The sequence below is a fragment of the Calidris pugnax genome, unplaced genomic scaffold (assembly GCF_001431845.1).
Source record: "Calidris pugnax isolate Ruff unplaced genomic scaffold, ASM143184v1 scaffold11, whole genome shotgun sequence".
Lineage (NCBI taxonomy): Eukaryota > Metazoa > Chordata > Aves > Charadriiformes > Scolopacidae > Calidris > Calidris pugnax.
Window position 1 is genome coordinate 8,939,114 of NW_015090803.1, and position 14,585 is coordinate 8,953,698.

A 14,585-nucleotide genomic window follows, 5' to 3' on the forward strand; every position below is an offset into this window, starting at 1 on the left:
TGTCAGCTACTGTCAGATTGGAATGGTTTTCTGTTATTTAGGTCTTCTAAGGCAATTTATATATATATAAGGCTTGAACATTGTCTACGTACGTGAGTTATTGTATGGAAGCTGAAAATAACATGAAAATATGGTCTGTGTTCACTTGTTGTTGGGCTGGGGAAGGTAAAGCAGCAATATAGAGGGTGACAGCTGTATTCTGAGGTACGTAGAGAGGCATCTGTATGTTTTCTGGCCTCTGATTACATAGTTACAAAGCAAAAGCAATTTTTTCTGAATGCTCTGGATCCTTCAAGCAGGAGAAAACAATTTTCTCTTTCTCCTTTCTTGACTGCTACCATTGACAATAAAATCTTTATAATGAATAGCAGCTTTGGAAATGCTTGGTTTTGGAATGAGGCCCCAGATAATAAGCATTTGGTAGCAAGGATAGCCAGAATATGTTCTGCAGAGAAAAGGCGTTCAGCAATTTTTTTTTAGCCTAACTGTCACTTTTCAGAGTGTTTTCATCATTTTTCCTTCTAGAAAATCAAAGCATCAGTGTAAGCAAGCTTATTTAATAGGGCTATTCAGCCAGAGAATGCTATGCAAGTGGGGGCTTATGGAGTACTGAAGTCTCCTCCGCACTGCGTCTAGGTTTTTGCTTTCTGCTGCAGAATTGAGAAGGTTCATGTCCTGGGTGGCTTTGCAGGATGAGTCCAGCTAGCTGGCCACCTGTGAGATGTAGGGAGCCAAGACTTGGGCTGAGCAGGGGTTGGTGTCTGTCTGTCTGTAGACCTGTCTCCTGATAGCTGCTCTGGTCCTGTCTTCACATGTGGTGTGGGAAGGTGCTTGGTCCAACTCCTTTTCCTGCTGCTGCAGCTCCTCCTTTGCATATCCAGGAAATACAGTTACTCTCTGTTCACTCACACACATGCATTCAGTGCTTATCCAAACAGCACTCGCCTAAAGCTCTAAAAAAAAAATTTGCATAGAATGTGAAAAATGAAATTTGCTTGCTGACAGCTCAAATGGAGAAATGATAAGAAATGTCTGCTCTGGCGTGGCTTGGTTATAAAATGAAACAAATGGTGAATAGTATAAAGCGCTTTTATTAGTTGGATCTTAGCTCCTGGTCAGTGCCAGATGTTACCTCATCAATAGATGAGGAATCTGCCTCTATGAAATCATAGTGTATTAGTATATAAGCAATTTGGTCAAACATTTGGGATTTTCTCCAACAAATACAGCAGATGAGTCCCTACCGGGGTCTTACTGCCTAAGCCAAAAACCAAAATTAAGTGCACAGCAGAAAGAAAAAAGGAAGCATAACCCTACTGTATTTTTAACTCCTTAGAATAAAAGAGTTCCCTGACCCTCCTTTTTTTTTTTTAATCATATGACCTCTTTGAGAAATCATTCTCTTATTTCACCTATAATTTGCCTGGTTTATAGAAAATGACAGTTTGACCTGTTCAGACCCAATTCTCAATGAAGGTGACAAGCTCATTTCTTATGTCCTTGCATGGTCAGAGTTAAGGACTCTGAAAATGCCATTTCTGATTAAAGATTGTCTGTAATATATTTTAATTGCATGCAAGACTAACTGTTAATGTAAAAATCATTGCTCAAGACTGGAAAGCTAAAGATGGTCATGCTGTGTAATCCTGTTGTGGTTTAGGTCAACAAATCCTTAGAGGGGGAGAAAGACAGGTCAGAAAAAAAATACCTTCTCACTGCTATTAATCTTGGACTGATTCCTTTGGCTTTAAGTTTAATGTAGACATAGCATTTATTTTCATGGCAAACAACTTCTGGTCCACAAGTCCATGTTGCTCATCCTGCTCACTTTGATATGTCTGACCTTGAGAAAAATGTTGCAGATTACTCCCTGCAAGGAAGATGTTAAGACAGGAATGCTGGACACTAAGAGCTGTCTCATAAATACCACAGACAGATTCAGTTTCCTCACAAGAAAATTCTGTGGAGTTTAGTCCTCAAAGAACTTAATGTGACCTCAGTAGTAAAATGTAAAGCCCAATCCTTTGGCTTGTACAAGCCAATGATCTAATGATGGATCAAGCTCTCTTCTATGCTGTCTGGGAAAACAGTGCTTGGTTTTAAGCCCTAGAACAAGGGAAGAGTAAATATATTTGACAGATAACATATAACTTCTTTCTTCCTTGTGTTTTGAATAACTTCTCTGCAGCCTTCCTCTGTGTATCTGACTTGTCAGAATGCAGACACAGACCTCTAATTACAGTAGGTCATTTAAAATAGAGGAAATATCAGTTTTAAGCAGAAATAATCCCTCTGTTTTATTTTGTGTGACTGTTTATGAAAGAATTCCACTGAATCTTTTTGAGTCTTGATTTTTATTTTTTCTTTTCTTTCTACGAGCAGCCTTAGTCCTGGGGGAGGCAGCAAGGATGAGGGGGAAGCCTTCTAATGTACTTTGTCCAGTTATCATTGTTACAATAAAGTGCTGGAGCTTGTGCTTAGCTGAGATGGTAGGATGGTTTGATGTTGATACTATGTACAAAAATGATCTGTGATTCTTTACTGTAACAGTACAGCCTGTCTACTGCTGCTCTCCACTGATTCTAGCACTTGGCTTCTGCTTGACTCTTTGAAGCAATGATCAAGAGAGACGTATTTTCCCAGAATTTTGCAATATAAGGATGTAAAGGTACAAATGTGACAGTTAAATATTGTTTAAAAAAATTCCCCGCTTATACACAAGACATGGATTTTTTTAAAATAATGTGCTCTGTCTATACATTGAACTCTTGTGTTACTTCAGTCACAGCATTAGATAAAATGCTTGCAATTGTTTTGCTTTTTCTCTTCCTGCTTTCTCCTCAGTGCACGTATATTGAGATTGAGCAGGTGCCGAAGACCCATGCTGTTGTGCTGAGCAGACCATCTTGGCTTTGGGGAGCAGAAATGGGTGCTAATGAGCATGGAGTCTGTGTAGCTAATGAAGCCGTCGTGACCAGAGAACCAGCTTCTGAATCTGAAGCCTTGCTTGGAATGGATCTTGTCAGGTGGGTGGCTTGCCGAGCTGTGACCAGCCTTTCAAACACCAAAGGTTTAGATGATGATAATACAACTTTGTGGTATTGGCATTAGGAGATTTAAAAACAATATTAGCAGCTGACCTGTCTAGGCAGAGCTCCAGACACAGATGAGTTAGCACTCTGAATCTGAATTTGCCTACCAAGTCTGTACCAGTCTGATGTGGGTTCCCTAAACCTACCTTCTCTACCTACCCAACAGCCTTGCAGTGGCTGTTCTGACAGGATGAGATGTGATTACATTGTTAGTCAGGAACTGCTAACTAATTTGTAACATCAGATTGCTGGTGTGTCCTTCCTTCTCCCCCGCTTTACAACAGCCTACTCTGACCTAAAAAGCTTATCCTGGGCTTATAGCCAACTGTAGGCATAAACAAACTACTATGCCTCGCTTCAGCCCATGCATACCAGTGCAAACCATCGCACTTATTTAAATGCTGGCAAACAAACTCCTGTAAGTCTGTTCATTTAAGGCTGTCTGCCTAAAGGGCTTGTGCTGCGCTATAAGCCTCAACTGCATGCTGATCTTGCAGTGAAGAGAATTTAAAGGAGAGTTGGGTGGGGGAAGAAAGCTGAAAGGAAAAGAACGTGGGAACGAGGTGCAAACTTGTTACAAAGAGAAAGGGAGCAAATGGACTTGATGTAGTTAAAGATGGAACAGGACAGCAACTGCTTATTAAAGAGAATCAATGTTGGACCCAGTGGACCTGCTGGAATTTGCCCTAGGATAATTAGTCGGTGGGCTGAATTCACCAATTTCAGGGGAATTCTCATTTTTCTTGAGAACTAGTGAAAGATGGGCGAGGTCCTGGATGATTGGAAAAGGTTAAATTTTGTGGCAATACTTAATAGAGTTAAAAAGAATTGTGGTTATAGACCAGCTTAACCTCAGCTCCTGAAGGGGAAAAAACCCACTTAAGTATCAAGGAGTTGATAAATGTGCGATAATAACTGTTAGTCAAGAAAAATCCTTTCAAACCATTCTACTTTATTCCTGTCATGAGTTAACAAACGTTATGGATAGAGGACAGAAAATAGATATCTTGACTTTTAAGAGGGCATTAAAACCTTAGAAGGTGTTCTCCCAAGCAGGCTGGGGAGCATGAGTTAGAAGAAATTGTTGTTAGGTGTATAGCTGCCTGAAACTGTAATTGTAAATGTTCTCTAACGATGTCTCTGCGGAAATACAGTATCTGGTTCTAGCTACCAAAAATCAAGAGGAGTATGAGCCAGTTGAAGAGAATGCAGTGGAAATGGGGTATATCATCAGAGATCTATAGAATCTGACCAATCAGAAAATCAGGAAGGCATTGGGGTTACATTTTTCTTTGGTATTTTCTCTAAACTCTGTATTACTGAAGGAATCTGTGGAGAAGCTGTACCTGGGAGGACTAGTGAGTTTATCTCCATCGAGTGAGGCTGAATAGACTTGGGTGCTCTTTTAAGAAAACATAGCTTCTTAAAAGCTGTGGGAAGAAGGAGGAAGCAGGGGCATTTGGAGTTACCATTAAGTGTGAAGAAGTCCTGCTTCCCTGGAGACAGATGAACACCTGCCTGGCAAGGGGAAGTAGAGAATGAATTTCTAGTTTTGTGCTTTGCTTGTATGCATAGCTTTTGCTTTACTTATTAAATTGTCTTTATCTCAAGCCAATGAGTTTTCTCACTTTTCTGATTTTTTCCTCCCTCTCACTGGGCGGGGAGTGAGCGAGTGGCTGTGTGGTACTTGTTTGCTGGCTGGGGTTAAACCACAAGAGTTCTTTTTGTCAAGGAAAGGGACATGTTAGGTGACCTTCAAGCTCCACCTTTATTTCTTTCCCCTCCTACTGCCATCCTTTTGAAACTTTAACAAACTGTTGGTTTAGATGCAGAGCTCTGCTTATTTTGGTCACAGCTATTGCAGTGTCAAAATACTGTTGAACATTCAAATATATATATATATCTGTCATCCAGTAGCGATAGATTTACCCACACTAGCAAATGAGGAGGTATCAAAATAAAGGAAAGCTGGTCATAAACTAGGAGTGATCATCACCTGTAGATATTACCAGCCCTCTCTTCTTTCTTCTCTGTGAAAGAAATTGACTGTAGCTCAAACGCAGAGCCTGCTTCAGGCAAGGAGAACTAGAGATGTGCTGCAGACTGCCATCTGCCTCTTGTTCCAGCCAAAGTGATTCCTTCTCTTACTGTGAAGACTTGGCCAGTTGCATTAAGCTTATCTGTTTTAGATCACCTCATAGAATAGAGAGCCATCAAGTACATAACCAATCATACAGGCTGCAGCGAGGCAGCTGCCACCAGCTCTGCCTCTTTTTACCCATCTGCAGAACAGACTAATTCTATCGCTCAGGATTTATTGGAATAAAAAAAAACCAAAACAATGGAGGTGTTTTAAGCCTGATTAAGAGATGCACAACTCTGCTGGCCAAATTTTTCTCACACCTATGTATATGTTGGACTTCTGCTTCTGTGTTAGATCTTAGCTGAAGGATGAAGACTGACACTCTATGTGTGCACATATGACTAGCTGCTTGCAAAAGAAGCTAAAAGATTCTTACTCTGAAACATGTTCTTCAGAGCAGGTGTAAGAGTTATCAGCCCAGGACTGTCATCCAGGTAGCAGAATCAAATTTTAGGGGAGCCTGAGCATTCGGGCAAGAGTTTGCTTCTGCATTCTCTTAAAGTGATTATTCTTTTTCCATAGGGGAGACTTCTCTCCTTGAGCTCATCTGGAATTTTCACTTTTCAGTTAGGATTTAAAATCCAGCCAACATGGGCAAAGGCTGTTGTTGGGTGTTGTGAGAGCACGTGGCATTAAACAGGCCAGAAGTATCTTTCAGCAGGGGTAGTATCATTCTGAAGTAAATGTGTTTTGTTGTTGAAATAGGAAATTGAAAATTAATCCCACAACCTCATAGACAAAGCATTTTTTTCAATAAAGATCATGATGAACGTAAGTAAAGATGTCTTTCACGAAGTTTTCAGCTTGTTTAGTAACTGGCTGCTGGCTTAATGACTGAAAACTGTGTTACCTAGTATATTGTAAGTATGCTAGTACACCATAGAATAGTTACAGTGTACTGTCTCTGTATATATATACACCTAGAATACTGTAGTATACTGCTGTATCTGAGGATTAAGACAGATATTTACAGATTTGTGGCTTGATAATGTATCATAGCATATCAGAACATACGAATTATTCTTAAGATATGAATAAAGTTTATGTGATTGACTTGAGGCGTAGAAGTTGATCCTGCTCCACCCAGGCTTGTCTCTGTCCTAGTTTATCTAAAGGAAGAATATGAACCTAGTCACAACAGACAGAAAAATTGTGAGAAAACAGGTTCCAGCACAAATTCCGAGGAAATGCTTCTTTTCTGATCTAGGGATTTTCAAAAGCTGGTCTTGGAAAGCTGCACCAGTATTGCTGCACTGGTTACTTTATCAGGATTTTTTTCAGATATCCTAGTGCAGTGAAGTTTTGGTTTTGAGGCACAGTTGCCTCTATAAAGCATCTCTTTACTTAAGGAAGTACATTCACATGAAGAGATGGTGTACTGTTTTACTTATGCTGATGCAGTTAGAACAGGACAATGTTATCATACAAAAGATGAAGAACATGAAGAAACCTGTAAAATACACCCTTACTTTTGCGTTGTTGTCTTAATTTTTAATCCCTATGTGTTTGTATTATTTCTTTGTTCTTTTAATTCACTGGTGCAATCACTTTTTCAGAGCCACACAGAGATGCCAGTCTTGGCAGGGAGTCAAGAATGCTCTTTAAAATGGTATTAATTTGTTTACCGACTTCTTTCCCTAGAGACATCAAAACTCAATAAAGCAGAATGTCATCATCACGTATGTTAGTTACTTCATTTGAAAAGCCTGCACCTGGAACTGATACGTGAAGTTGAAAAGCTTAAGATAATGTTGTTTTGACAAGGTTATAATAAGCTATGATAGCATGTTGGAGGTACTGAGGCAGTGGATTGTTCTAAGTCACTGAAATTTTCTTAATAAATAATTTAAGTTCTCATCTGGGGGTGAAATGACTTAAAACTTTTCTTCCAGCTTGCCTTGAAGGGTGCTCTGAAATGTGTTAGTGGGGGGGTTATGCTGCAGTAACCCAGGACACTGATGCTGAGATAACTGGCAAGACCTGCAGTTTGTGGAGATGAACTGGGTGGTGGTTGTGTAGGGGGGTTTTTTTGTTTGTTTTATTTGTTTTTTTGCTGTCCCTTGTGACTGACAGATAGGAGCACCCAGACAAAAGCAGAGCCTAGGCCTTTGTTAAAGTAAATGTAACATTGGAGACATTTGCAAAAAAAAATATTATCTAAAAGATATTTCTTCAGCCTGAATCTCTGCTGTAGTTTTGATAGAAAAAGCTAGACTATAACCATCTCAGAAGGAAAATTATTAAAAGTTTTTATGTGACGTTATGTCTCTTGGCAGGTTTTGATCTTAATTATTGCCTGATGCTTTTGGTCATAAACTGGGGAGAAGAGAGTAGTTTGTCACTGAATCTCGTGACTGTATGGTCTTGAAGGTAGCTGTTGGCCTGTTCATTTACCTGGGGCAGTGGCAGCTCTTAGAGGTGTTCTTAGGGAATAAATAAAACATGCTTTTGAACTGGCTTTTAAATGATGTCTGTGGTGTGTGCTAAGACTGGCATCTCTGTATTGCTCTGAAAAAGCGATGGCACCACTGATGAAAAGAATAAAAGAATAACATAAATGCATAGGAACTAAAAATGAAGTCAAGAATGCAAAAGAAGTTTAATAAGAAAAACAAGATGAGAGTGAAACACTCTACAAATGCAAAATAAGAAGGTGGTGGGGGAATTGTCACTGTAAGTTAGAACCTAAAATTCTAGTTGGCTCTGCTTTGTCCCTAAGTGATAAATAGATGCTTCTGAGAGAGACGAAAACACTGTTTCCAATAATTCAACCTAAAATTCTTGTTGGCTCTGCTTTGTCCCTAAGTGATAAATAGATGCTTCTGAGAGAGATGAAAACACTTGTTTCCAATAATTCAACCTAAACCAAACCTAATACTGGCCAGCTATCTAATAGATCAGGCCCAGTGCGGAGACCAAGTTGACAAGTATTTAGATCAATAAATTTGTATTCAAGTTCTCAGGACCTGATTTGCGTGCTGTGGGTTTTAAGAAAGTGACAGAATAGTGTTTTCTTGTCATGTGATTTCCAGGGAAATGGAATGGTATAGTACTTCACTTTAAAAAGGTAAATTTCTTGGAACTATCCATCAAAGTGACTTTGTCCATAAAGATATTAGAGAAAGATACAATATTAAGGCGATATAACCAACAGAGAGGAATTTTGGACTGATCCAGGTAGCTCTCCCAGAGAATGGAGGCATGGATATACTGCTGTTTAAAATAATTTCCTTGTTACCAGTAATTGCATTTTGGAACTAATGGAGTCGTTTGCAGCTCTGATTTGGACTCTTCTGGTTACTCCTTTCATTGTTGACTTTATTAAGGCTGCAAATTATGTCAAGTGATTATTTCATCCCATTTATTCAAGGCAGGATATTGTCATTCCCTACAGTTTTGTAAAACCTATTCGTGTGTCTCAGTTTACTTTTCCCTAAAATACCCTTACTTTGCTCAAACTTCTTTTTAAAATCACGTTGTTTAGGCATATGGGTACTATCAGTTCAGAAAAAAGCTGTATCTGGTGTTTAATCGTTAAACTTTTTTTGAGGAAGCCTCTGCAGGAACACTGAAGCATGACTGTGCACAAATGCTTCTGTCTACAGCATGCAATATGCATCAAAGGATAACATACTTCTAGTTTCCATGGCCAATTAAATATTGGAGCATTGGGAAAGAGGGATTGTAGAGAGATTGAAATACTGAATACTTCTTCCCTTTTTTGATCTCTGGTAATATTAATTTGCAATTTCTCACTATTCTGTACAGAAATGTAAATTTGCCTACAATTGTTACTTTAAAAAGACCTTTGCAAATCGTCCTTCAAATTCAGTCTGCTTGGGGGTGGGATAAATAGAGCATTGCATGTTTACAGTGCAGTTGAGGCCATTGGTTGGTAATTGGACTCTTTTTTTTAAAAAATACTAAAACCCAACTATGATAGGCTTGACAATAAAGAACCACTATAGAAAATAAAGATTTCAAACAAAAAACTTAGTATCTCATCCGGTGATTCTAATAACTCATTAAAACAAGAATTCTTCCACTAGCATACCTGGCACTTTGGTATTTTAAAACCATATCTGTGCTGATGTTTAATAATGTATGGACACCTCACTGTTACATGTCTGTCTGAATCTCTGTTTTCCCCTTTCCTTATAGGCTTGGCCTAGAAAGAGGTGCGACAGCTAAAGAAGCGCTGGATGTAATAGTTGCTCTGTTGGAAGAGCATGGACAAGGTGGAAATTATTATGAAGATGGGAGTTCATGCCATACTTTCCAAAGTGCATTTTTGATTGTGGATAGAAACGAAGCCTGGATACTGGAGACTTCTGGAAAGTACTGGGCAGCAGAAAAAATCACAGGTCAGTTTATCACTCACAGCAAACCTCCCACTATAAAGCTGTAAAGAATTGTCTTAGAAGAATTGCTCTTACAGTCACTGCGTAGTTAGTGACTAATTTATGAAAAGGATTGATGAAGTCATTGAATTTTAACCTTCTATATTTATCCTACTCTTATTTTTTTTTTATATATATTGATTTGCATTGTCTATGTAACTTAGCATTTTCTGTGAAGCTGGAGATTTTTACCTGTATACCTGTATAATAATCATCACGCTTAAATTTTTTTCTTTGGTAAGTGTTGTGGTTTCCCAGATTTATTTACTGTTTAGAATGTTTCAAGTGTCTTTTTGATGGAGATAATGCCCAAATTTCTGCTTACAAAACTGAAATATTAAGATGAAAGGATAAGCATTGATAGCTTTGAGAAAAGAGCTTATGGTGAGTGGTAAATTGAATGGGCTGCTCCTGGTTGCTTTACTGCAATAGATAGTCTCCTCATATCCCCATTTCTTATCTGACACTGCAAAACAATGCCTTTCTGCTCTTTAAACTTGTAGGTAGTTTCTTTTTCTATATGTGTGAAGCCAGAACTGCCAAACTAACTTCTAGATTTCACTGGCTTGGTGGCTGAACTTACTTAAAACTTTGTGAGCAACTATGTGCTGCCTTAATATAACATAATTGTTTAATTAAGTAAAATACTTAATCAATTCCCAGTTGCTGTTTTTAGTTTTGAAAGGATTTTTATTTTTGAGTAAAGCTTTTTAAAATTTACTCACATGTGAATGAATTAAAAATTCAGATAGTTTAAGAGGATTCTTATAATCCGTGCTTTGAGATATGACAGATCCATTCAATTCTCTTTTTGTTTCCCGTCCACTGAAAAGGTAGTAGATAGCAGATATGGGGAGGAGGGAGGTTTATCTTTGAAAATACCAAAGCGAAGAAATACCACCAGGTTGTGTGGTGTTGTGTGGTGGCCTATTGTCAGTTTGTGCCACCAAATGTCAATCAGCTGCCGTAGCAGGGATGGTGTTTTCCCAAGCAAAGCTTGCACTTTAAGGATACCCACAAGATGAAGGAAGTCTTCTAGCACAACAGATACCAAACATAGAGGAGGGAAGACTGATAATGCTGTCCTCATAAAATCTAAATTCTGGAAAGCAGCTGGCTCCTGGGGTTCCCAGGATTATGCAGTGACAGCCCACCTTCTCCTGTTGACCTGCCTGGCTGGTATCTGAGGAACAGTGGGTTTTACTTGGCCTTTTTAGCTCCATCAGCAATACATAACCTTCACGTCCTTCTTCCCAGCAAATAAACCGTTGCCTTCATCTGCTGCTTGCAGCTTTTTGAAATGATACTGCAGCTCTGTTCTGATTTTTACTCTTCAGGAGGTCCCTGTGAGCCGCAGATAGAGTAGTTTCCATCTCCTGCAGCCTGCTGAGGCTGCCAGGAGGAAAGGCTGCTGGCTATGTAAGAACTCTGGATTTCATACTTTGTACAGGGGGGTTCTTTTTTGCAACCATAAGCACGCCTCTTAAGCTTTCAAATGAATGCACAAATGCTGCTAGAACAGGGAAAAATGTGTCATTCCCCAGTGTGAAGGGATTTTTTTCCTGACTCTGTCCTTTAGAGTTGTTCTGTTTCTAATATTACTGCTGCAGTTCTGTAAAGGTTATAGTGAATGTCTATCAGGCAACTCTTTGACTGTAATTTAAGGATAAACACTTTAAAATCCTTCCTATTACTGTTCTTCAGTCTGAGTGGAAGAATTATTTGCTTGAGAGATTTTCTTTTTTTGAGAGGAATCAGAACCATGAAATACTATTTTACGTGAGTTACTAAATGTACTATCTAACAAGCTCCTAAGGAGTAGCTCCCCTAGCTAGATACGAACACAAGTATTCCTATCACTCAAGAATATTCCCTGGCAGGTATGCTGTTTGAAAGCGTGACTGAGAACAAACTGTCAGTGACCTAGTATAAGTCAGAGCTGAATGACAGTGACTTCTTTGCAGACTGATGCACAGAAGTTCCTACTGTCGTTACTCATTCAATTTGCATATGTGAGGCATTACGAAAGCAAGTTCACTTTTGTGGAAGGCAGTATTAATAACTTTCACAAATACTGCTTTGGTTTCTGTTCAAGAAAAAAGTTGTGCCAAATTCCAGAATCTGTTTTTATTTTAGTTTACAGATTTACTTTATCAGCTCTTTCCCTGGCTTCCAACGCATTTGCTTTATTCTCTCTGAGGAGTATCTGCAGCAGCCACTGTTAGTCATACTGTAGATATATGGATATAAGCACTGCAGTATTTTTGAGAAAAGCAAATTAAAAAAACCCTTAATATTCTTTGAACGTTACTTACAGTTTCTTCGTACTTCATGCCATTTTAAAATTTAAGATTAAAAATGAAGTTTAATCTAAACCTATCTTCCTGCTTACAATAAAGTTGTATTTGGGAAGCTTACAGCAACTGGTAAGCTTTTAAAAACATTTTCCTAATTACATTTTTAATTTTGAGGGGCAAAGAAGGGTCATTAAACTCAATACAGCTTTGCCAAAATATGCTTTGAAATCAAATCAGACCTCAAGCCTTGTTGTGACAGTGGAATACACCATGGAGAAAAAAAATCAGGCAAGTGCCTTTGGCGTTGGAGGCCGCTGTTACTTCATGGTCAGAATGCATGAGGTAGGGATTGTGAAACTGGTATTCTGACTAAATAGCACTATTAATCACAACTTCGTGGTCAGAATGTATGAGGTAGGGATTGTGAAACTGGTATTCTGACTAAATAGCACTATTAATCACAAATCAATTTAAGTGTAAATACTTAAGTAGGGCACAGAGAACTGAGTTCTGCAACCTGCAGCGACTGGTAATTCTGTGTCTGTGCAGTTATGCAATCATGCCAAAATGCACATCCTAACCAGTGGTTTAATTTGTTTCCAGCTTCTCCCAGAAAAAAACTATATTAATGCTTTCTCTTAATATGTGGCCCTTTCTACAGAGGGGGTGAAATGCATTTGCAATCAGCTTTCGTTAACTACAAAAATTGATGCTGAGCATCCTGAACTAAGGAATTACGTGAGAAGTCAAGGCTGGTGGAACGGAGACTCAGACTTCAATTTTTCTCAAGTGTTCTCTCTTGCTGATGACCATTTAGCCTGCTCTTCTGGCAAGGAGAGCCTAGAAAAGCAAGGTGGTAAGTGTCGAAGTGTGTGCAGCAGGATTCTTAGTCACTACTGCCTCATTCCAGGTGTTCTGTCCAGAACTACATGAGAATACTCTACATATAACCCATATGGAAAGGAAGACAAGAACCAAAGACTTGTCCCTAAAATTGCCAGGAGTTAGGATGAAGCCCTTAATATTGTCCTCAAGTTTAAGGCTTTAAAACAGGATTGAAATTTTAAAATAACTTTCTTCATTGCTGTTCTGATGTGCATGATGTGCCACTACATTTGTACTTTGGTGTAATTATAGTGGCTCTACCTTCTACTAAAAATATAGTATTTAAAAAAGAAATAAAATGGCCTCACATATGAAGGTATGAGCTCAATGAATTCTACATTTTGGGAGGTTTGCTTAGGCTTTTGGGAAAGGAACTAATATCATAGTTTAAGGAAGAGTAATACTAGTCAGTTGCAAACTAAAGTCCCTTTTTCACTGTCAAGCAGAACAAAGTTACCAGAACAGACGATGTGCCAATTGCCTCCAGTCCAAGGAAGGGTTTATTTCCAGACCAAAATTTATTAATGATTTAAGTTCACTGCAGCTAGCCAGAATAGCTCTGAAATGGCCAGTCTGCAGCAGTGCATGGCTCTTGTGTCTGCTCTTTCGTGTGTGAAAAATGGTATGCATTAATCTTTTTATAAAAAAACCTTTAGTTCAGATGTGAATTTACTAGATAGTTAGCATTCTCACATGTTGGCAAATGTCAAGAAGAGTGTACAGGTGAAATATTTATTGCAATGAAGAATTCCTGATAAGGCTATAGAATGTCTGAGAGGCAGATAGAGTAATTCTGAAGGACTGTAGGTGAAAGGTCTTAATAAACCTGGACTATAGCACTAAAAAGCCTCAGGGCCCCTACAGGCTGCAAATCTTGCAGACTGCTGGGTCATTCCATGTCTCCTGGTGTATCAAGCCAGCCAGGCAAGAAGGGTGAGTCAGTGCAGGATTTGAGAAGCTGCTGGGGAAGAAGCCCCACCTGCCAAAGGACTAGTGCAAGAAAATACAGAGGTGCCTTGAGGAGAACACTGCAATAAGACACAGGCAGGAAATAGAATGAGGACAGGGGGTTCTTGTAGATAGTGGTTTGCAGAAAAATCTCAGAGTCTAGTTCTGCTGCTGTAACACCTGTGAATGCGAGATGATGTTTCAAAATTTTGACTTGAGAGCTAATGGAAATAGATGAGAAGTGAGGGATCAGGCTGCTCCCATTCTGCCTGGGCTTGGGTAGAGGTACCTTCTTATGTAAAACACCCATTTTCCTCTAAGCAGTCTGTTCATAGTGATTGCTAAAGCAATATTACAGCTTGGATGGCCTTCTTCCTGTAAAATACCTTTTTAATGACATTTCTCCCTGCTTAGCAATTGTAATGCCTAATTAATTCTTCTTACAGTTCTCTCTTACTAGCTAGGTGAGTTCATTCCGGGTTTAAATAGAAACTATTAACTGGGATTTGTGACATGCCTATGCTGAGTGTCACTGATCATATTAGGCCAGAGCCAAGGCTAGAATCCTTACCTGGCATCCAAGCCATTGAACACTCAGGAATATTTTTTTTCCCCTTTGTATAGGTGACGTTTCTGCACAAGCTATGATTGATGTCCTGCGTGACAAGGACAGCGGTGTCTGTGTAGACTCTGAATCTTTCCTTACGACATCTAGCATAGTGTCTGTCCTGCCTCAGGACCCTAGTTTTCCCTGTGTTCACTACTTCACTGGCACGCCAGACCCTTCAAGGTAAGCCACAGCACTGGGATTCCCTGGGGG

At 39.2% G+C, this 14,585-nt stretch overlaps 1 protein-coding gene across 1 annotated transcript in view; it reads left to right on the plus strand.

The window, feature by feature from the left end:
• Window positions 1-14,585, plus strand: part of SCRN1 (secernin 1) — a 48,608-nt gene that overhangs the window by 27,582 nt on the left and 6,441 nt on the right. Inside the window, exons 3-6 of the mRNA XM_014937874.1 lie at window positions 2,845-3,026; window positions 9,397-9,599; window positions 12,594-12,788; window positions 14,390-14,555. Coding sequence (XP_014793360.1) covers window positions 2,845-3,026; window positions 9,397-9,599; window positions 12,594-12,788; window positions 14,390-14,555 — 746 coding nt within the window. The remainder of the gene's footprint in view (window positions 1-2,844; window positions 3,027-9,396; window positions 9,600-12,593; window positions 12,789-14,389; window positions 14,556-14,585) is intronic.